General features: G+C 35.2%; 1 protein-coding gene across 8 annotated transcripts in view; it reads right to left on the reverse strand.

Annotated features, from left to right (window-relative positions):
• Ppp3cb (protein phosphatase 3 catalytic subunit beta) overlaps nt 1–25448 on the reverse strand; it is a 50155-nt gene that overhangs the window by 18964 nt on the left and 5743 nt on the right. For all 8 annotated transcript variants that reach the window (XM_034497461.2, XM_034497460.2, XM_034497455.2 and 5 more), the window contains exons 2-9: nt 13502–13702; nt 12785–12909; nt 9219–9330; nt 6477–6622; nt 6076–6215; nt 5896–5973; nt 5697–5791; nt 2706–2831 (exon numbers count right to left, since the gene is read on the reverse strand). In XM_034497461.2, the coding sequence (XP_034353352.1) occupies nt 2706–2831; nt 5697–5791; nt 5896–5973; nt 6076–6215; nt 6477–6622; nt 9219–9330; nt 12785–12909; nt 13502–13702 (1023 nt within the window). The remainder of the gene's footprint in view (nt 1–2705; nt 2832–5696; nt 5792–5895; nt 5974–6075; nt 6216–6476; nt 6623–9218; nt 9331–12784; nt 12910–13501; nt 13703–25448) is intronic.

Genomic DNA, 25448 nt, shown 5'->3' on the forward strand with positions numbered 1-25448 from the left:
TGAGCCTCATGCCTCCACCTCCTAAATTTTGAGATTATATGTGTAAGCCAAATGGTGGTGGCTCACATTTTACTCCCAGCATTCAGGAGGCAGAGGCTGACAGATCTCTTCAGTTCAAGGACAGCCAAGGCTACACAGAGAACCTTTGTCTTGGGGAAAACAAACAAACAAACAAAACCCAAAAGAGTACAAGCTACATCCACTTCCATTTTTTGTTTTTGCTTTCAATGAAATTCTGATGGGTCAACTATAATCCCATACTTTGGAGGCTGAAGACAAGAAGACTGCCTGAGTATCACTCTTGTAGCCCTGGATGTAGGGGGCACTTATGTATCACAGCCTTAGCACTTATGTGGAGGTCAGGGGGAAACTTTGGGGTATTGATTCTCTTCTTCCCACTGTGAGTTTAGGGGATTAAGCTCAGAGGTCAGGCTTTCATTGCAAGTACTTCTACCAGCTGGAAACATCTTACTAACACTACCAATCTTTAGAGATTTACTTTCTTATACTTCACAGGAGCTCCACAGGAAAAAAAATGTTCATAAAATTGTAGTATTTCCACACCTGACAAGAGATTATTTGTTTGCTGGAGACAGGGTATTCTTGGAAGCCAAAGGTACTGATTCTTCCCTGGAGCTCCAGCTACAAGTAGATGTGAGCCACCTGACACAGGTGCTGGGAAATGAATTTGGGTCTTCTGGAAAAACAGTTCATAACTGATGAGTTCTTAGTTCATAGTTCTTAACTAATGAGCCATCTATCAAGGTCCAAGGAACCGAGAGTATTGTATATAACCCAAGCTGCCCTCAAACTCCTTATTGCCTCTACCCTCTTACTCCCCCTGGTACATTTTCAAATCTTACAAAATTATATGATGCATTAGAGTAGCAAAAGAACTACCAAAGTCTGGCAAGATGGCTCTGTGGATCAGGATGCTTGCTGCCAAGCCTGGTGACCCAAGCTCTATCCCAGAGACCAACATGGTAGAAGAAAACTGACTCTCATACATTGTCCTTTGGCCTCCACATGTGTGCATGACACATGTGCATGTGCATGCACACAAACACAAAATAAACGTAATTTTAAAAATAAAAAAGAACTAAAGATCATCTGGTAGCAATCAAATGTAGGAATATCAACAGTAGTTTACTACTCTCTATCCTCTCTTCACTTATAGCAGACAAACAGAAGTCAGCTTAAATTTTCTGTTCGCTAAACAAAAATTAGACAATATAAATTAATAAATATACTTATGACCAGGCAGTGGTGGCGCACACCTTTGATCCCAGCACTTGGGAGGCAGAGGCAGGCGGATTTCTGAGTTCGAGGCCAGCCTGGTCTACAGAGTGAGTTCCAGGACATCCAGGGCTACGCAGAGAAACCCTGTCTCAAAAAACAAAACAACAATATATATGTACTTATAAGCTGTGATATCTATTTGTTTAAACACTCATAGCATAAACATTAGATATTATCAGGGAGGTAGAAGATAACTAAATTAGAATGTACAAATTAACTCCTTTCCTCTTTGCTTTATCCTGATCCCAATATTCCACCCTTATTTAAAAGTAACTGAGCTGTAATTTAGCCTAGAGACAACACAGTGACCAAGATGAATTCTTAAATTCCCTTTAGCTTGATGATGTTATGATTGAACTATTTCTCATATCCCAAAGATAGAAGGTTGTAAGTGTAATGCATCCCTTTCACCTAAGCCCTTAACTAGTCCTCTTCTCAAATGCTAACGTGGGTAATTCTATCTCCATATAAACTTAACATCAGACCTACTGAGTAAATGAAGAGTGAGGCAATCTACTAAAACTCTAATATAAAATATACAATGTAATTATTAATTCTGAATTTTAGAACCCAAAAATGCCCTGGCAGAGGTGGCATATTTTATAACACAGAAGAGGTATGAAAAAATAGAGGTGATATAGAACAAAATGTTTTATAAGTCTATCTGTATTCTCACACTGTCAATTTGACACGTATGAAATCTGATGCACTGCCCTGTTTAGAAAGTTAGAAAAAAAGGGAATAAGAAAGAACACTATTGTGAAAAGGGCAACAAAATCCTAAGAATTCTATATAATTAGGGAAAAAAAAATCTTAAACAGCAGTTATTATCTCTGTAAAAGCCCAATGATTACTTCTCAAAAGTAAAAGTTCTAATGGTTATTTCTCAACATTTGTTAGAAAGAATCATTTCTTTTTTTAAAAAAAGCTTATTTTTTGATATAGGAGAATTGTTAGGCAAGAAACACCTGGATTTCTCTACTCCACTAAGAATACTGCCAAAATGACAGCTACTAAATTCTCCCTAAATTTTCTCCTGTGAAATCTCCACAAATGGTATTAGAATACAGAAGTGTCCACTCCAAAGCAAAGCTAACCCTCCGTAAAAGATTACGCTTGACTTAAAATGAAAGAAAATCCAACAGCTGAAGACAGCATCAGGCTATTTATAAATCTTCTCCCAGTCCCCCAGACATCCTCACTCATGGGGGCTGTAAACATTGAACCAAAATATCTTTGAGGCTGTCCTACCCACACCCACAGACACAAGTATAGCTGTGAGTCCAGTGGAACCAAGCTTCAACTTCCTCTAGCAAGTATGTATCTGTGATAGTAAACTAGAGGAAATGTAAAAGAAACTGTTATTTTGTAAAAACAAAAAATAAAAACAAAACCAAAACTCATACCTTTTTCTCCAACAAATGGTAAAGACCATGTAAAGACATCCATAAAATTGGGCAACCAGTAAGGATGAGGAGAACAATTAAACTGTCGAATGTTCATCACATTATTTTCATATTTTAGTACAGCAGCTGCAAGGGAAGTTGAATGTCACTGTAAGAAAACTATCATGAGCCTGAAAACCATCAACTATATCAAACACAGTAACTGTTTATGAGGGGGGAGATACAGAAACAAGTAGGATCCAAGTTAGATAGTGGGAAACACAAATGAATTATTTTTGCAATGACACACATTATTTTTCTCTTGTAGACTGGGTCTCAGTTATAGTCCTGGCTGGCCTGAAACTCAGTATGTAGACTATATCAGCCTCGAACTCATAGAGATCCACTTGCCTAGGATTTCTGCATGCTGAGAGTAAAGACATGTGCTACCATGCCCAGTTTAAAATATGTAAAAATATAAAATTTTTAATAATAAAAATTTTCAGATTCCTTTCAGAATGCTTATTTTACTTTATAATCCAATGATGAACATATATTGTTACTAAATGCAAAATTGTGAATATCAATTTTTATGGAAAACACAGAATGGCAATGGGCAATTTTCTAGTTTTTTTTAAAGCTCACAAAGTTGAGAAATTAAAGAAGATAATTTCAACTGCAGGTAATCTAGTAAGAACAGCTAAATTCAATAAAGTAAACAAATAAAAAAACTCACCAATTTAGAAATTATGAGTGTATAAATGTGTTTCTTACACTTAGTATATGAAATCAGATTAATTATTTCAAAGGAGCATTTTGCTTCATTTAGGAAAAAAATAATTTATTAAAAAGTATAACTAAACAATCCCAGAATACATTTTCACCTCAATTTTAGGTATCTTTCTAATGCCCCAATACAATGAGATGACCATAACCTATCTAACTTTCAGGTACTGACTATACTACTTTATGGAACATAGAATTAGAAGGGATATATTCAAAACTGAAGTACAGCATGTATTGGCTATGCAATTCATTACCATTTAATTAATCTGTTCATTTATAAGATGAAATAAAAATGTCTACCCTGTCTATCTTAAAAGTTTAAATTCAGAGAATGTGTTCCATATGAAACCATTAAAAAAGTATAAAATATTTTATAAATATGTGGGTTTTTTTTCAACATAGAAATAAAGGTTTACTCTGGTTCATAGTTCTAAGATTTCAGTTCATGATTAGTTTGCCAAGTGATTTACATCTCAGATGGATTAATACATCATGACAGGAAAGTATGGCCACAAAGGCCTGTTCACCTTATGATCAGGTGGATTATCCTCCTCTCCCTTTTATTTTAATAAAAAGCACTGAAATAGAGACACTAAATCCAACATTTAAAATTCTAGGTAGCATAGAATCAAAAGCAACCCTGCTCAGTGTTACCATTTACTAACTCACGAATATAGTTTTTTCCCCTTATACAACTCACATGTTAAACAAAAACATCTTAAGGATAGTCTCAGACATTATGGACTGATACCAACCTTTCAGACTTTTTACTTAAAGGATAAGAGAGAAAAAATACAAAATCAGGAAATTGCCTTTTGGGTGAGAATGAAACATTACAAATATGCCCATTCTATATAAAAACTCAAATCATTAATATCATTTATGCACAAATCAGATCTACTGAGACATTTGATTCTAACAGAGCATTTAGTGGTTTGAGTTTCAGTTTTAAAAATTAAAACTAATTTCCTTAGCCTCCTAAGTCAACCTGACAAAGGATAAGCAGTAAGGCAGAAATCAACTTAACAGTGAATACTTGCTCCTTTTACATTAAGAGAAAACATATCTAAAGAGTTTGGGTACTAGCAGACAGATGTACCAATCATTTTGATCTTGATAAACTTAGAAGTGGCTCTTTAAAAAAAAAAAAAGCCCAATTTCATTATTTATATATTCTTACAGCATATTCTATATGAAAATTATCTAGCATGCTGTTTAATCCCAGACTAATAGTTGAATCTTCTTAACTCTCATCTACCATCACCAAAAACTCTTCCAAACCATGACCCACATTTAGCAATGACCTCAGTATCTTTCTAAATGTACTTTTTAACATTAACCTTCTGGTTTTTTTCTCCTGGTACATCTAATCTAGTCTGACCCTGAAGCTATGATTTCAACTGAATTCTTGACATGTCGAGACAGAATAGAAGCTGTCCTCTTAATTTCCTTCTCTGAAGATGTGAACTACGTAAAACCCATCTCATCTTCCATGTCCCTGGAACATATTTAACTAGATTACGAACCTGAAGCATTTTCAATCAGTAAATTCTGTTCAGAATAAAATGAAATCTAATCTTTATAGTCAGATCAAATTAGGAGAAAGGGGAGAGGGGAGAAATAGATGCCTAGAATAGGAAGTAAAGAAGAAGGGTATAAGGAAAAGGTTAGAAACAAAAGAAAGAGAAGGGTGTCAAAGACCAAAGAGAATTATTTAAAAAAAACAAAAACAAGAACAAAAACCCTTAAATCTTGCAGAAGCAATTTAACACTACTGAAAAAAAAGAAGAAAAGGAAGGAAAAAAAAACAAGAAGAAAACCTGTATTGGTGAACAAAAAACAAACAACACGATAAAGTAACCAAGTAGATGATATAATGAAATGGTGAGAGCAGCGACTTCACATAGACATGGAAACATTCTGTTATACAGGAAGATTTAAGAGAGGGGCTTAGGAAACTCATCAGTGATAGTACTTGACCCAAAATCATCTGTGGCCGTGCATAACACAGAGCACTTTTAGAAACAGCTTCATGAGCAACAAGTTGTAAAGCAGGCTGCATACAACTTGATTGCACATTTTAAGTTTTATTTCTTTTTCTCTCCCCTCCCTTACATCTTAGTTTTTGTATGATTTGGACAGTTTCAAACAATGCCCCTTATTGTTTTTAAAGTAATTTAAAAGGCTAAGTTGTCTATACAGTTTTGTTTATCAACAACATCTTACCTTTATTATTGTAGACATCTAAGTAATTAGGTGCCGAAAAAATTGTTATTAATGAAGGAAACCCTGTAGTTTGACTTTTTCTGTACATTCTATAGCTGCAAAACAAATAGCTTAATATGCATCGTAAAGCATCAATCATGATTACTAAGTTTGATTTGTATTTTAGTGTAATTTTGGGCTAGGGAAACAGAATTCTTACCCTGCATCTTGAGCTTCATGAGCTCTAATAATCGATAACAAATTATTGTTTTGCAAAAATTCACACACTGCTGGATAGCTGTAGGGGAAAAGAGTAAATTAAGTAAAATAATTCTTCTCATATGAAGCATAAACTTGTTACATAGCAAAAATGTGATTAATCTTGGATGTTTTTCCTTACTTATAAAAATAAGAACATCCTCGAACCGTATTATGACTAAAATGTTCTTGTGATTTTTCATTTCCAAAGTCTTCAGAAGGATCAGACCATAGCAAGTCACACATTGGTCCAAATGCAGGTGGCTCTTTAAATCTATCTAACTGTGAAATAAAAGGCATAAAGAAATAACTTATCAAGTAAAAACAAGATGTACATAAGAGAGTGATCCCAACTTTGAGTATAGTCTGTACTGCATTGTTCTAAACGATCAGGAGTTATTTCCTTGAATCAGTCTATTAACCAGTACATAAATTTTTATTATTATCTAATCTTTTCAGTGAAAAAAACTTTGATGCTTTTAAAGACTCTCTAATCAAAACTATCATTAACAGGAACCAACTTCAGAAGCTGGCTATACTCACTCTCCTAATATCATCCAGTGTGTGTATTTCTGGTGAAAGTCCACCATGAACACAAAGAAATTGTTGGTTTAGAAGTGCAGCAAGGGGCAAGCTGTCAAAAGCCTCCATACAAGCTTCATAGACTCTTTCTGAATATTTAATTTTACCTGAAAAAGAAAAATATTAGCATTTGAAAACTCTTAGGTATTTTAAATTTGTTTTTACATTTACTTAGTTGTGTATATATGTGTGTACATACACGTGTATGGCATTATATATGAAAATCAAAGAACAATTTGCAAGACTCAATTCTCTCTTTCTACAACATGGGTTTGGATTATGAGGCTTGGTGGCAAGTGTCTTTATCTGCTGAGCCATCTCACAGGCCCAGTTATTTTTTAAATATACAAAAATACTAAATTTTTTTATTTTCTTTTTTATACATTTTATACTTTTTTTCGTTTTTAGTGAGTTTTGAATAGCTAGTTTCAATTGTTATAGGGAAATCTTCTAAACTGACTACTAAAGTGAAAGCAAGGAAACACAGAAAACAACAGAGTGGTAGTCATCAGTTAGTCATAAGTTGAGAATGGGTAAAAAAGAAAAAAATCCTAAAAACACAGCAAAAATGAATTTATGGCAGAAGAAAACTTCTATATCATGAATACAGTAATGGGCACGACTATGCAATTGTTAAAATTCACAGAAATACAACATCACAAAGAATTAAGTTTACTGTATATAGATCTGTTTAATACCCTTTTGCATCCTAAGATTCATCCTAAGAAATTCATAGTTATCAGTCTCACAAAGATAAATATTTGTTCTCTCTAAATTCATTTTGATATGTAGTAGACAGTCATAAAATATTATAACAAAAAGTAAATGAAGTCTCTAAAAACAGTTGAACTTTGAACTTCCATAGGCCTAATAAAGAAAAATTAAAACTGTACTTTGAGATTAAACTTTTAACACTAACTTAGTTCTAATACTAAATAATCCTAAAATTATTACTATATCATATCATATCATTACAATAAAATTCAAAATTCACCCACTTAAAGACCAAAAATGAGCAGTGAAGCAGGAAGCCAATACAGAAACACATCAAACTATCATTTACTTTTAAGGAACTATGTGGGCTGGAGAGATGGCTCAGCAGTTAAGAGTACTGACTGCTCTTCCAGAGGTCCTGAGTTCAAGTCACAGGAACCACATGGCTCACAACCATCTGTAACAGGATCTAATGCCCTCTTCTGGTGTGTCTGAAGAAAGTTACAGAGTACTTACGTAAAATAAAATAAATAAATCTTAAAAAAAAAAAAAAAAAAAAAGTAACTGCACATTCCTGAATCTAATAGTTCATTAAATTCCTAATGATTTTAAGTGGCATCTTTGATGAATATTTTATAGTCATTTAAGAAAAACAAAAAGACCTAAGTTCTTTTTCTTTGTTTTTCCTTATTTATTTCTGACTTCAAGATAGAGATTTATCTTACCCACATGGTAAGCACATGGATGATAAGACCTAATACTAAGGAGGTCCTATGGCCTCCTCTTCCTGGGTCTCAATGTGAGAAAATATGCACATGCATAAGGGTAGGGAGGCTGTCTAAACCATAATCTGTAGTAACAACCAAACATAAGACAAATCCTGGGGCTAGAGAAATGGCTCAGCAATTAAGAGCACTTGGTGCTTTTCAAAGAACTGGAATTTTGAGTCTCAGCACCTACATCAGAAGTCTCACAACCGACTATAACTATTCCAAAACTTTCAGATGCGTCTAGTACTAACATTCACCAACTCCTACACAGACACATACCCATATACATAACTATAAATAAAATAATATAAAAAAAGAAAAATCCCTACACAACTAGCAACCAGGATATCTTCACATATAGACAACAGACAAATTGTTTAGTAATATAGTCTAATAAAAATTTTGATTTGATCTCTTAGAGCAAACATGTATTTCCATATTTCATCTTATATTTGATTGCCTCATTCTTGAAATTAGATGACTGTATCTGTAATATTCTATGCTGTTTCTTCTTTATCTTTATGTCCCCTACACATTGTTTCTCCTTTTTTATAGATAGGGTCTCAGTATGCAGCCCTGGAATTCAGTATATAGATGAGGCTGGCCTCAAACATAGAGAGATCACCTACCTCTGCCTCCCAAGGGTAAAGATTAAAGACATGTGGCAGCATGCCTTGTCAGTTCTAAAATTATTATCAGTTCTCTGTATTATAGGTTCTTTTATCTCTGAACTAAGCCAAACTCTGTTCAAAATTATTCAGAACTATCTCTAACTCAGGTTCCAGGGGATCTTCTGACCTCCACGTACACATGTAGTACATATACATTCAGGCAAAAATACTCATATACATAAAGTAAAAATAAATCTATTTTTAAAAATCTGCTATGAAACAATAATACCACCACCATCCCTTTGGTCTTGGATTTTACTACTAAGAAAAATAATGTTAACATTAAAACTATACATGCTTTATAAATACATAAAATTAGCACATCACTTTAAAAAAAAAAAACCCAAACGACTCATAGCCCCATCTATAAAATTTAATAGAAAATAGACTTGAAGTACCTTAACAATTTTCTCTCAAAAGTGTGCATTGGTGGCTATCCATGGTATATGTTTTAAGTGTTGCACTGTGAAGCCTTCGTATCTCTTACTTCCCACGTCATCCCAAAGGAACACCAAAGAACTAGAAATATTTCCCCTAAAAGTACTTACATTCCTGTTTAAAGGTAAAATATTCAGTAAGGTGTCTGCATTCATGGTTGCCTCTCAGAAGGAATAATGTGCTTGGGTATAGAATCTTCAAGACCCATAAATACAAGACACACTGAAAAAAAAATGTTTCCCGTGAACTCTTCTTATATTTAACCAAGTTGATCTTTGCTTCTTTTCGTCTAACTGTATTATCCTTACAAATTCTATTACTCTTTATTATTGCTCTTTATTCCTTAATAAATATACACTTCATAAAATCAGACTTTTGACTCTCCTAGAAAAGTTACCTAGCAAACAAAAGAGTAATGAATACTTGCTGAATCAATAAGTTAATCTACTTAATTACTTTACATTTACAGATTGCTTAATATAGCTTAGCAAATGGCTTCTTTCCTTGAGCATATTAGCAAAGATAATAATACAAAAAATAATAGCAGCTAATATTTATAGAGTACTTATAATGTGGTGAGCACTAGAATGCCTTACAATTTTTCACTAATAAAAAGTGTTTTTTTTTTTATTACTCAAACTATGAAGTATTTACTAGCATTCCCACTTTATCTTAGCCAAAGGGTCAAAAAGCAATTATCATATTACCTCTATTTTATATATAAAGAAACTAAAACAGTAAGCTAAGAAACCTATCCAAAATCACAAAGCTCCTATGGGATAAAGACAGATCTGATCCTTTCATCTTTCATCTTAAGCACTGTGCCACACGACCTAACACAAGGGCCATGTTTCATGTTTGCTTTGTGGTTTGCAAATGATTCCTTACATAAAGCAGATATTTATGATCTAATCCAGCGGTTCTCAACCTTAGGGTCATGACATTTGGGGGGGGGGCAAAGTCAAATGACCCTTTCACAGGAGTAGCCTAAGACCATCAGAAAATGAACATTTACATTATGATTTATAACAGTAGCAAAATTATAGTTACAAAGTAGCAACCAAAATAATTTTATTGTTGGGAGTCATCACAATATGAAGAACTATATTAAAGGGTCACAACATTAAGAAGATTGAGAACCACTATCTAATTCAATTCAAAGAAAATGCAATTTTTGTAATATAAAAACAATGAAACATACAGCATTCTGTATACATGAATTTCTCTAGATTTAATATAAAAAACTAACATTTTATTATTAAAAGGGGCTATTTCATGTAGAAATAAATATTTGTATAATACAAAAAGAAAAATTATTTTTAACCAAGTTCATTGACAGGCATTTAGACCTTAATTTTATATTTTTTAAAAAGTAATAAAACCAATATCTACTAAAACTAAGCTGTACTTGTTTTTGATATTTTATCTTCTTTTTGTAATAGTAAATCTACTTCTAAAGCGAAGGAAAAAAAAAAAGCCAGGTTCAGATCTAAGTCTTTTATTTAGGAGAGATGACAGAGGTTCTGCTTAGTCAACAAAATGATGGACTGGGTATTAGGTCTATCTTGCACCTTACTGACATAAATTGGTGTAGTTATGCTCTAACTGTATTTTGAGAGAAAAGTTTTATTTTAACAGGAAGGGTGATATGTAGGAGGAGCTAAGGTGGGAGGAGTAAGGAGAGGAGGAGGAAGAGAGGAGGAGGAAAAGGAGAGGAGGAGCTAGGTGATGAGAGAGAAAGAGAGAGGGGGGTCAGACATGGAGGCAGATGTTGACATGTCTCCACTAGTCAAAGATAGTTGATATATCTAGGTTGGTTATTAGGTTACACTTCTGATATTGAGCATTACCAAATTTATAAAGCCAATGGTTAACATTAAAAAAATTGTATAAAAGCAAAAAGGTGAAGGGGATATGGGATAGAGGTTTTCTAGGGAGGGGAAATGGGGAAAGGGGATGGCATCTGAAATGTAAATTAAATATCCAATAAATAAAAGTCAAAAAGAAAAAAAAAAAGAAAAAAGTTCCCCCCGAAAATAGTAAATCTACTATTAACTAAGCTACAAAATAATTTTAAATGAGTACATATACACTGATGTGCTCAGTAACAACTAAGTTTTACCTTCTGGTTTTGTCAATTATACTAAATTCTTTATTAGGCAGAACCATTTTATAATTTTTCTTAAAATCTTGAGGTAATTCCAGAAAGAATAAAGGGTTTAATAATAAAATTATGAATGGAAAGAACAACAAACTAGGATAATAAAATTCCTAACAGAAGGAATGAACAGATTCCCAAAGTCCTTACTGAGAAGTACAGTACACTGAAAAATCCTTAGAAATGGATACACATAACACTAAGTAGAACTGAAGTTTGTTACATAAAAAGGCCTTGGGAGCTAGAGAGATGGATCTGAGGTTAAGAGCACTGACTGCTCTCCCAGGGGTCTGGAGTTCAATTCCCAGCAACCACATGGTGGCTCACAACCATCTATAATGGAATCTGATGCCCTCTTCTGGTGTGTCTAAAGAAAGCAACAGTGTACTCAAATACATAAAATAAATTAAAAAAAAAAAAAAAGAAGAAGAAGAAGGCCTCAATACCCTTTAGAACATACAATAAACAGAAGCTTAGGGTCAGACTGCTTGACTGTGCCACTTTGGCCAAGTTACTTTAACTTCAATCCGTTAGTTCCTTGTGTACTAAAGGGATAAAATAACAGTACTTACCTCATCACAATGTTGTGAGGACTAAATTAACCAGTATCTGTTAATGCTTAAACCTGGTTGGAATATATTAAATGTGTAACATAAATTATATACTGACAGAGCTTTGACTAAGCAAGTCCACCTACAAATCTGTCCTATAGAAATAATAGGGTAAATACACAAAAATGTAGGACTACAATATCCCAATAAGGTATCTTTGTAATGAGAAAAAAGACTTGGGAATCTAAGTATCTAACAAGTTACTGCTTGTTTATTCAATGGAAGACAGTACAGATATTAAAATGACCCTAGATTTATATTTACCAGTTTATAAAGACATTACAGTGTACAGAATATTTGAAAATCAGATAGAGAAAAATGTTTTCATATGGTCCCATTTTTCATTTAAAGAAAGAAGAGATACATGTTAGAAAATACAGGCCATTCTGTAGTTTTCATACAATTAAAAAGGAAAGGAGCAAAAAGAATCACTAAATTAAGTGACAAACAATAGGTCATTTTAATGCCTCTTAAGTTTAAAAAAGTTAAGTTTCAGATACTCTTAGGTCTTAATACCATAGATCTAGGGTTTAAGCAATAAAAGAATCATAAAATATTTCACTTAAAGAGAATATCATGTTTCTCATGGTTTAATGCCCTTAGTGGCAAGGAAGGTAAAAAAAGAAATCATCATTAACTCATAAGCCATGAGATAACAAGAAAATAAAGATCTTAGTCTGCTCATTTCCACTGGAAGAAAAACAATTATAACTATAGGAAATGACACAAAAAAACCTAATTGGATGGTCTGAAAAAGGAATAAGTAATAGATTTTCCTACATATTTCAGAATATACAGAGGTATTAAAAAGAACCCAATACAAGTATTTTTAGAAACTTACTGTACTAGGAATAGAAATAATCTATTATTAACAATAGCAAATCAAATGACAGTATATGATTATTACCTCTATACTAAAATAACCTCTGTCCACATAATCACCAAGAAAAAGGTATCGTGTATTAGCAGGTGATCCTCCTACTTCAAAAAGTTTCATCAGATCAAAAAATTGGCCATGGATGTCACCACACACTGAAACAAGAAGATTATCAGATATGAAAAAAAGCCTCTAAATTAACAAATATTACTTAAACTCTAACTTCTGTAACAAGAGATAATATAAATATTATCAAGAACTATCTGAAAAGTGGCTTATGAAGAGTCATCATAGGGATTTTATGTAACCAAATGCTCATATGCTCAAGATCTAAAGCAAGACGTAACAGAACTAACAAGATTTGTGTCAGTAATGAATTTTTCATCCAAATTTATAAATCTCCTCTTTTAGAATCTAAGGATGACAAGATTATAACACTGGCAATAAACCCCCTTTTTAACTCAGTACTTTTCAATGACATTGAAATCATCACCGTAGGTATCTAATACCATTTGCCACTAGTAATTAAGAACAAAGTAAGTGCTGAATCAAACTGAAGTATGGCCAATACAACTGATGAAACCTTCATAAAAGCATATTAGACTAGTTTTGTGTAAATACCAAAATTTGTAAAATTAAGACGATGTCCATACAGTATTAATCAGTAACTTTGTGATTGAAAGGGAAACAACTTTCCAATCATCTAAATACTGGCTTAATAATATTCAAAACAAAAGTAAAGTTTACCTGTAATTGGAGCTTCTACTTCTATCATGGTTTTCTCCCGCCGAAGTATGGCAGCACCCTCATTAATAATTCTTAGTGCAATTTCTTCATCTACCCGACCTTCTTTTACCAGGTGGTTCTTCAGAACATCAACCCTGGGTATCCCATCCATATCAAACACTTCTTCAGATGTCAGCCGATGAGTTGGGGGAAAAGGAACAGCTACATTTTTTTTTTGAATGAACATAAAATAAGGAACAATATATTAAAACAGAAGCTAATAATTGGATTTAAATAAGTAAAACTGAATAAAAATTTTAAAAATAGATTTGAAAAGCACCAGCAGATTTCTTCTTCTTCCTCATTTAATGGATACAAGTGTTAATTTAAACAAAATTTTTCTAAAGGAATAAACAAATTACTCTTTGTGTGTAATTTTGAGATGAAACTCAGGCCATCCTACATGTTAAGTGTTCTTGTGTGAGCGCACATGCACGTCTGTGCAAACACACACACACACACACACACACACACACACACACACACACACACACACACACACGCGATGTTAGGGAGTTGAGGTTTGAGTGGGTGAGCATCCTGATAGAAGTGGCGGTGGAGGGGAGGATGGGATAGGGAGAAACCAGAAAGAGGGATATAACATTTGATTTTTGTTTGTTTGTTTGTTTGTTTGTTTGTTTGTTTTGTTTTTGTTTTTCGAGACAGGGTTTCTCTGTGTAGTCCTGGCTGTCCTGGAACTCACTGTAGACCAGGCTGGCCTCGAACTCAGAAATCCGCCTGCCTCTGCCACCCAAGTGCTGGGATTAAAGGCGTGCGGCACCACCGCCCGGCTGGGATATAACATTTGAAATGTAAATAAATAAAATAACCAAAAAAAAAAAAAAAAAAAAAAAAGTCTCACTATGTAGGCCTGGCTCTCCTGGAATCCACTATGTACACCAGGTTGGTCAAGAACTCATAGAAGCCCACTTGCCTCTGACTCCTAGGTACTGAAATTATTGGTGTTTCCCTGAACCCAACTTCTACAACTCTTTTTATTAAGCTATATAGGTCTATAACCTAGCAAATCTGGGTTCAGCCTAGGCTACTGAGAGCCTGTCTCAAAAAATAAATACAACACACACACAGGCAAACAAATAAGTAAGTAAATATAAATGAAGGAAACTAGCCAGCTGAACTCTGTAAGATCTGGACTATAGCTCAGTGGTAGAGTACCTGCCTCAAAAATGCAAGACATTCCTTAGATTCAATCCCTAATACTGAGGGGGTTGGGGGGGGGAAGAAAAAGCTACATTTAATAACCTGTTCTTTGAGGAAGGGTGATATGTAGAAGAAACTAAGGTGGGAGGAGTAAGGAGAGGAAGAGAAGGAGTAAGGAGAGGAGGAAAGGAGGAGCAAGAAGAGGAGGAGCTAGGTGACGGGGGGGGGGGGGGGGGGGGGAGACATGGAGGCAGATGTTCTCATGTCTCCGCCAGTCAAAGACAGTTGGTATATCTAGGTTGGGTATTGGGCTACACTTATGAGTGTATGGGCATCTTGTTATTAAGCATTACCAAACTTATAAAACCTTTGATTAACATTTAAAAAATAGTATAAAAGCAAAAAGGAGAAGGGGATATGGAATAGGGGTTTTCTAGGGAGGGGAATGGGGAAAGGGGATGGCATCTGAAATGTTAATAAAATATCCAATTAAAAAACCCAAACAAACAAAAAACAAAAAACAAACCCCTGTTCCTTATTAAGAATGGTTAGAGAATTGCATTTGAATAAAAATAAAGATGACTAAAGCTTTTTCTTTACTACAAAACATTTTCAGTCAGAACCCTTTGATTATAATGCATATTCCAACTATAAAATATAATTGATGCCAGGCAGTGGTGGTGCAGAGGCTTAAACTCTGTGAATTAAGGTCAGCCTGGTCCACAGAGCTAGTTCTAAGACAACCAGATCTACAAAAAGAAACCCTGTCTCAAAAAAACAAAAAAACCAAAACAGATATAACTACATACACCTGAATAACAAAATTTAGTAAGATAAAATAAGTAAGATAATCTTCCATGTTATTTCTAAAATAATTATTATACTATATGTGTATGTATCTATATCAGTATTTCTCACCTTGTTCACAGTGTTACCTAAGACCACTGGAAAACATAAGTATTTACATTATGATTCATTAACAGTAGCAAATTACAGCTATGAAGTAGTAATGAAGATAATTTTATGGTTGGGGGTCACTACATCATGACAAGTTGTATTAAAGGGTCAGAGTAATAGGAAGGTTGAGAATCACTAGTCTACATGATGTATGTGAGTGCATGATGTATGTGGAGGTCAGAGGACAATTTTTGTGGTTTTTTGGTTTTTTTTACTTCCATCTAAACATGGGTTCCAGGATCAAACTCAGGTTGCCAGGGCAGCAAGTGCCTTTATCTGCTGATATCTTTTGCCAGTCTATCTTCCATGTTCTTAATACAAACATAAAAACAATGTTTTCTAATTAATTTTAATATGATCTTTTAGGGACATAGATAAAACCAAAGTCAAATGTTTACCTATGTAATTTAACTTATTTTACTGCCCACATATAACTAACTAACACTTCATAATATAGCAATACTGCTTTTTTCACCTTCTTATTATTCACAAACTACTTTTACCCTGTCTTTATATACATCTTTAATACCAATGCATTAATATTAATGCAGTCTTCCTATTGGAGTTATAGAACACTTCAAAAGCAAATCATTTTTTACTTCAATCTAAATTAAATGATAACAGCAGTTTTTAAATATTCATAAACCCTTTCCCTATTAACTTTTCCCAAGAGGTGCCATAAGTCTTACTATTGAAGTAGTAACTTTTTCCATTCCTGAAGAATGTATTTATGATTTCCACAAATAATCACCAACTGTACAATTAAATAGTATTTACAAATGGTATAGAAGATAGTCTTTGTCTTTCTTTTGGTTTTCTTGTCTGTCATCCCTTGTCCATCACCACTACCACCACACCACCAATTTTTTGAGCTGACTCAAAATTATTGAAATTATTATTATTATTACCTACTCAGGTAGGTAGTCTGGCTGGTCTATAATTCCATATGTAAACTAGATTGGCTACAAGACTGAGGTGATCCTCTTGTGTCTGCCTCTAAGTTCTAGAATTAATTATAGGTATGTGCTACTATGCCTGTCTCACCAGGCCTATCTATTTTTGATGGTATAAAAGCATATTTTTGAGGTCATATACATAGGAAAACATACTACATGAATCCAGTAAGTGTATTCAATGAATTTAAATTTAAGTTTATTAAATAATATAAAGTAAAATAGAATTTTATACTAGACATTTGAGGGACTAGAAAAATAGCTCAGTTGTTAAAGTACATGACAACCTGAGTTTGACCACTAGCACCCACATAAAAAAGCCTAGTATAATAGCTGTCACTTGTAATCTCGGAGCTAGAGCGGCAAAGACAAGCAGTAGATCCCTGGAGTGGCTGGCCAGCCAGCAAAGCCTACTTTGAACATCAGATCCCAGTGAGAAACCCTATCTCAAAAAGCAAGGGGGAAAGATGGCTCAGTGGTTTTTTGTTTTTGTTTTGTTTTGTTTTTTTTAAAAAAAGCCTGATTACCTGAGTTTGATCACAGAGGTCCACACGAACAGAAGAGTTGTTCTCTGACCACCCATCCACATACTCACAATGGCATATGCATGCAAGCATGTACACACAAAATATATACATGTTATAAAAAACTGAGAACTAGGCCACAGCTCAAAAAAGGAGGAATGAAACTTGAGGTTGTCTGACTACACCCACACATCCACGTGCATATAAAAATAATTATTAGCCTTAGCTGAGATGGCTGTAATCCTAGATATTGTGAGGCTGAAGCAGGAGAGTTGTCATGAATTCAAGACCAGCTTGATTCAAGTTTCAGGCCAGTCAGGAATATGTAGGAAAACCCTGTCTTAAAAACAATGCAGCAGAACAGCTAAGATTCCTAGCCATGGGGGATATGGATCTTGAAGTGGTCACTTCCTGTAGCCAGGCAGGATTCCCAGTGAAAGGATAAGGACAGCAACCCACTCACAAAGCCTCTGATTCAAAATGTGTCTTGCCTACAAGATGTACAGGGACAAAGAGCAGCGTCTGAGAGAATGGCCAAACAATGACTTCCCCAAATTGAGACCCATTCCACAAGCAAGAACCAACCAGACACTATTAATGAAACTCTTGCATACTGAAATGCTTGCATACAGGAACTTAGCATAGCTGTCCTCTGAAAGGATCCACCCAACAGCCAATGGAAAGAGATGCAGAAACTCACATCCAAACAGTAGATGGAGCTTGAGGAATTGGGAGAAAGATTGAGGGACCTGAAGAGGACAGGGACTCCACAGGAAGAACAACAAAGACAACTAACCTGGACTCTTGGGGGCTCCCAGAGACTGAATCACCAATCACAGAAAAAGCATGGGCTGGACCTAAGCCTCCTGCAAATATGTAGCAGAAGCGCAGCTTGGTCTTCATGCAGGTTCCCCAAACTGGAACAGATACTGTTCCTGAGCTTGCTGACTACCTGCCTGCCTGTAGATCTCACAACCAAATGGACAGCCTTGTCTGGTCTCAGTGGGAGAGGATGTGCCTAGTCCTGCAGCAACTGGATGTGCAGGGTAGGTGGGAAGGGGTTGACACCAGAGGGGGGTTTCCCTTTCTTAGGGGAGTGGGGGGATTACATAAGGGGATACTAGAAGGGCTGATATTGGGTTGTAAAGTAAATAAATAAATTTATTAAAACAACAACAACAAAGGAGAACAAATCAAAGCAAAACATGCCTTTAATCCTAGCACTCAGGAGGCAGAAGAAGCAAGAGGGCCTCTTTGAGCTCAATACTAATCTGGTCTATACAACAAGCTCCAGGTCATCCATAATATATATGGATGGAGGGGGGCTGGAGAGATGGTTCAGCAGTTAACACTGGCTGCTCTTCCAAAAGACCCAACTTCAAATCCCAGCACCCACATGGCAGTTCACAACTGTCTGTGTAATTCCAGTTCCAGGGGATCTGACACCCTCATACAGATATACCTGGAGGCAGAACACCAATGAAAATAAAATTTTTAAAAAAATTAAAATATACTGAAAAGCAGAAAACAAAATATTAAAATATTTTAAAAATTAAACTGAAGATGCAGACAGCAGGAATGAAAGAGAACCAGAAAACTTACTGTGTCATCAATAAGCAAAGAATCTTGGAAATTAATATTGCTCCTCATTCTAAGCAAGACCTGTAAAATCTTAGCCCTTTGAGACCTCCAGTTTTAAGGCACATGTAGCCTGTGCTAAAAGAAAAACTTTTCTCTAGTGGTCAGTCAACCCTATCTATGCTTCCTACTATTACCATTTATTATTGACAAATCTCCAAGACACTCACTATACTTCTATGTCTCTGATTTACCTATTGTCCTTTTCTTCATGACATTTTCTTCTAGTGTTCTCCTCTTCCAAACACTTTGAGGACTCTAGGACTTCTTTTATAAATTAAAATAACAACAAATACAAAACTACCTTTTCCCACTACATACACAAACCATCTCTTCACATAATATCTCATGCTTAATTAAATCTCGCTTCTCCTAAAGAAAAAAGCTGTTTTCAAAGTGGATCCTGCTTGGTTTTCCATGGTCTACAACTCCAACTTTTTTCTTCTCCATTCTAATTTTCAACATTGTCGCTACACTGAAGAACAAAAATAGTCTTCCTTTGAGATATTATCTTCTAACTAGTTGACCCATGTCTTTGCCATCTATTAAATTTAAACTGTTTTCTGTCATCCTAACCTCATATCCCTTCTAAATTGCTTCACTGTCAATATTCAAATGCATGACCTACCTAAAACTGAAGAACCAAGAGGTTTGAACACTCCATGATTATTGTTTTACCTCCTAAACTGCAACCCCAAAATGACAAAATTCCTTTATGTTCTGGTTTCACTCCCTTTTCTTCATCTGCAGTTTAAGTCTATTACATAAGAACCTGGAGATCTGGGCTTGTATAGCTCAATGGTAGAATACTTTCTCAGCATTTACCAAGGCCCCAGGTTCCAGGTAGAGCACTGCAAAATAAAACAAACTGGAGTTTGGGTCCTAGCACCTATGTCAGGTGGCTCATAAATATCTGTGACACCAGCTCCAGATTTGATTTTGTCTTCTGACCTCTGCACACATGCAAATGTGTGAGCTTGAGCACAACAAATAGATAAAAAGAAATCTTCAGCACAACATAGCCACAAATAAAAAATCAATCCTTAGCATAACACACCCAGAAATAAATTTAGCACAAAACACACACAAATAAATAAATAAAAATAAATTCTTTTTAAAACAGAACCTGCAGAGTCCTTTCTTATCAACTCCTTTTTGGTTACCTTTAATTCTTACAATGAAGCTACTCCATCATCCATCCACTTTTAAAGCATTCTAGATGTTTTGCCCTTCTGTCTTTCCAAACTGCTTGGCAGGCAAAAATCCCAATTTTCAAATAACTTAGCTTGTAAATGTTTGTGGCAAGTATAAAATTATCAAAATCACTCAGTAATTCTACAAATCCAGTCTCCAATTTAGCTAGTCCAAGGCACTTCCAGGCAACCCAAACTTCTCATTATCTGGCTTCTATGCTATTCCCTACCTTGTAATTAATTCTCTCTTCTTGGGTTCTCAAAATAACTTACCTGACTTTGCACCTTACTTTTTAACTCAGTGTCTCACTGGTTTATTTCATATACTTCTTCCATTCTGTTTTGTTTGTGATAGGGTCTCTGTTAGCATTCCTTCTAGGCTCCACCACACAGTTACCTGGCAATGGCCAGGTATGCCTGGCTTACTATAAAAGGGGCTGTTTGCTCCCTCCTCATTCTCTTAATTCTCTGCCCCTTCTCTCCCTGACCCTTTCTTCTCTCCCCTTTCCCCTCCCCCTTCTCTTTCCATATGTTCCTGGTTGGCCTCTAGACAGTCAGTCAGTCAGTCTGTCTGTCTGTCTGTCTGCCTGCCTGCCTGCCTGCCTCCCTCCACTCCCTTCCCAACTCCTTTTCTCATGCCCTAAACAAACTCTATACTAAACCCATCACATGGCTGGTACCTCAGGGGAAAGGGGTACTCAGCATGGGCCTGCAGAGGCAGCCCTCTCACCTTATCATACCAAGCTCTACAAAACATATCTTGGCCTCTTTTTTTTTCTATAAAACATAACAGCCTCACCATGCATGTAGCTCTGGCTGAGCTGAAACTTGCATAGACCAAACTGGCCTCAAGTTCAGAGATCCACTTGCCTCTGCCTCCAGAGTAGTACAATTAAAGATGAATGCCAGCATAATCAACTTTTACTTACCTGTTTAATGCAGACTAGGTTGGCCTTAAACTCACTATGTAGCCAAGGGTGACACTGAACTCCTGATCCTCTAGCCTCCACCTCCTAAATGTTACAATCAATAAATGTGCAGCACCTTGTCTGGTTTATACAGTGCTGGAGACCTAGCATGGCCTTGTTGAGTGCTAAGCAAGCATTTTATCAATTAAGCTACAATCCCAACCCTCTTTTTTTCTTGAACCTTAAATGTCAGTGGTGGTCTTACGGGTCCTGTCTTTGTGCCTGCTCTCATACTACTCTTGAGTTAGTAATCTTACTCAAAATGATAGCTTCCAGTATATAGATAGTCTATACTGGCCATAAACATGAAATTCTAGTGCTTTAGCCTCCTAAGTGCTACTAAGATCACAAATATGCACTAGCATCTATATTTTGCAGACTTCTAAATAGAAAGCTTCAGTTCAGATCCCATCCTTATACTCCAGATCCACATTAAACTATCAAATATCTCCAACTTCATGATTTTGTAAACTTAACTTGCCAAAAGTGAATGCAGTGTCTTTTCATCTAAACCATTACCAAAACAGTTATCAAATTAATCTGCAAATAATCCTAGACATGACTTCCTCACCCTACATAGAAAATAGGTCTCTTTAGTTACCACAGACACTGAATAAAGACTTACTTCCCTTCTCATGCCCAACCACTACAATCTTACCCATTTTACCCATTACAAGATATTCTTTATGAGCATGTGTCTAGGCCAGAGGACAAACCTGGGTGTCATACCTTTTTTTTTTTTTTTAAAAATGGGGTCTCTCAGTGGCTTGGGACCCACCAAATAGGCTAGGTTATGCTGACAGGCAGGAGAGATCTGGAGACTTGCCTGTCTCAACCTCCCCAGTAATGGGATTACTAGCAAGTATTGCCACAACCAGCACTTTTTATTTGAGTTCTGGAAACAGAATTCAGGTCCTCAAGCATTCTACTTACTGAGCCACTTACCTAAACCTACAGAATACTCTTTCTAAAATTCAAATATCAATATTCCATTTCAGATTGGCTTTACTATATAAAATTCAAATTATTTCTTAATTTAGATTTATTTTATGTGTATGAGTGGTCTGTCTGTCTGTCTGTGTACACATGTGTACCTGGTGTCCTGAGAAGTCAAAATAGGGCATCCAATCACCTGGAATTAGAGGTATGAATGGCTGTGAACCACCATGAAAGTGCTGGGAACTGAATCCAGGTCCTCTGTAAGAAGAGGAAGTACTCTTAACCACTGTGCTAGTATCTATCATCCCTAAAAGACAAATTCTTTTAACACGGTATAAAGGTCCCTCATGATCAAATACACACCTTTATTCTATCATCTTTTACCACTAACTTAAATTCTGAACATATTCTGTTGCAGACACTAACTTATTTAAAACTCTCTGCATGGTAGTGCAGAGAACAGTGCTCACTCAGGAGGCAGAGGTTGGCAGACGTCTATGAGTTTGAGGCCAGCCTGATCTACATAGCAAGATCCAAGCCAGCTAAGTTACATAAGTAACAATCTGTTCAATAGATAAGATAATAGATGGATAGATAAGATGGATGGATATAGATGGACCAATAAGACTGATTTACTTTGCATGTCATATTGTTTTGGGTATATAATCTCACCTTATGTTGGGAGAGTTGAGACAAGGTCTCACATTGTGAGCTCAAACTCATCTGGAATTCACTATAACCATGCTGAACCTGGACTTCCACAATCTCCTCCCTTAGCCCTCCCATACACTGGAATAATAGGATTTCATGAATGAACCGTCACACCCAGTTACCCTTTGTCTTTATCATTTAATGTTTCACTCTTGGAAACTTTTATGATATTCCCAGCCTATATTAACAGTATCCTTTATTTTTAGACCAAATAACATAGGACATGATGCATGCTTATATTATAGTATGTACCAATTACATCATTAAATGCCTGTCTTCATTACCAGCTTATGAGCACCTTAAACGTAAAGAAGCTGTCTTTCATTCCTATATATCAAATGATACATAATATAGTTGATTCAATTATTACTATGTAATAGTTTCTAAAATACTCATCAATCTTAAAACCAATTTATGTAGTAATGACAATGTTATTTATAATAATTTAGTCTGTAAAGTACTTTCAATACATAGTCCCTCATGATTTTCAGAGATGTCTTGTGTGATCACACAGATATTATCTCCATTTCATCAATGAGGTAATAGATTCAGAGGTGGTTTAGCTTCTTAAAGTGCAGAGCCATGGTTCAATCTGATCTAAATGATGCTCCAGTATCACGTCTTTATACCAACACAATGACAAGTTTCATTTGACCTAAGTGATCATCAAACGGCTCCTCAGCTGTATACTTGTTATGCCAGCATTCAGGTGGACCAAGAATTTAAGGCCAGTCTAAGCTCAATAAGAGTCCATCTCAAAAATAAATAAATAAATAATTTAAAAAGTCTATCTCAAAAAAAACCACAAACCAAACCAAACCACAGGCTTTTCATCAGTCCAATGTAGTTCTATGAGTAGCCGCAAGATCTAAAGAAAGATCCAAAAAATAAAATAGCACTGTTCTTAAAATTTCAAAGCATTCAGAGGTCTCTTTAATTGTGGTTATTATTTAAGTATCCCATCTTCAAATTTTGTTTCCTTCGTTGTTACCTGTGTTATAGTATCACTATTGCCAATTACTCAGATTAAAAAAACATTGTGATTTTTAGCCCTTTCTGAATTTTAAGCTTTTTAAGAGTTAATTATTTTTATATTTAAATTTTTTTTTTTTTAGATTTATTATAGATGTGTGAGTGTTTTACCTGCTTGTATGTATGTGTGCTGTGTGCTGTGTGCATGCCCGGTGCCCATGGAGGTCAGAAAAGAATATTAAGATTCCTGGAACTGGAGTTATAGATGGTTGTTAACCACAAGGTTGGTGCTGGGAACCGAGAGTCTTCTCCATAAGCAACAAGTAAGAAGTGTGATCCTGAGTATGTGTATGTGTAGCACATGTGTGCAGCAGATGGCCCTGGAGGCCAGAAGAGGGCTTCACAATCACTGGAACTGTAGTTACAGGTGGTTGTTAAGCCATCAGATGTGGGTGCAGGGAAAGGAACTCAGAAATAGTCTTTTTCTTTTTGAAAGAAAAAGACTATTAATCATTGAGTCACTTCTATAATGACTCCAAGTTTTTTTACATCTTCATTACTGAATTTTCTTTTAACTGCATTGTGTCAACATTACTTCAATTCTTATCATCTAATCTCTATTAGAAAACTTTAATTCTACTATTCATCTTCAATAAAACAAAGCATAGCTAATTTCCAGGCTCAAAATTTTAGGTAGTTTTATTTTGTTTAAGTTTTCCTTGTTTAAATAGTCTCTCCTACTTAGTTCAGGCTATGGCTGAACTTAAGAGCATTCCTGTGTCTCCCTCCCAAATCCTGGGATTGAATGTGTACACTATATGACAGGAAACAGTTTCTTACTCAATAAAAGGAAAAAAACACTTCTCTTCTTTCACCATGGGTTCTGGACTCAAACCTGGGCTAGCAGGCTTACACACAAAGTGCTTTTACTTCCACAGGCACTTTACTGAGTAAGATAGTTTTCAGTATCCTGAATCTTAAGGTTTTTTTCAATGAAGTCTTTCCAAAACTGATCATTCGCAGTCTTTTAACAAGTAATTCCAATCTGTACTTCCACTATAACTGTTCAATCTCCTTAAAGCAAATTTAGTCTTATTATCCCACAGAGTTATTGATCTGTTTCATTCCCATTCCTCATCATTTATCCAATATGTATCTACCTCATATTATTTTTATTAAGCATAAGACACATCTTTTCCTTTCCCTTAATTGATGTTTTGGCCATCCTTCTCCTGAACTACTCTACTAACATAACTAAACTAAAGTAAAGCTTCTGTCTCCTCTAATAATTTTGTTTCAGAAAATTTCATCAGTTAGCTTTCAAAATGGTAAGGGATCACTATTCTACTTAAAAACAATGATTCAAAACAAGTCACATGCCTGGCTAGGCACTATGGTACACACTTTATATGCACTATTCTCATTAATATTTCATAAACTCTATAAAAAAAAAAAGACCATATTAACTCTACCTTTGATGAGGAAAATAAGACTTAGAACGTTAAGAACTTGTCCTACCTGAGGTTTATTCAGTGGCACAGCTAGTTTTCAAAGCCAGGAAGTCTAATTCTATCTACAGCTTGCATTCTTAATCATTCATAGGCTAGCCTGCTATAGCAAGCTAAAACTTCAGTTTTTTAACTTGGAACACAAAAGGTCCCTTTTCAACTTTATCTGCCATTCCTTGCCAAACACCTTACATTTTAACTGCCATACATTTCTTTTATTTTTTTTTCCCAAACTCTATACCTTTCTGTTCCATTCCCACTAATCTTTCAAGGGGGTACCTGTAAACATTATGATCAGTGATGCTTTTTAAATTGAGATTGTCATTTCCCTTATCATTCTAATAGTACTTTCTAACTGATATTTACTCGGTGTCACCACCATAT

Source organism: Arvicanthis niloticus, chromosome 3 (genome assembly GCF_011762505.2).
Source record: "Arvicanthis niloticus isolate mArvNil1 chromosome 3, mArvNil1.pat.X, whole genome shotgun sequence".
Classification (NCBI taxonomy): domain Eukaryota; kingdom Metazoa; phylum Chordata; class Mammalia; order Rodentia; family Muridae; genus Arvicanthis; species Arvicanthis niloticus.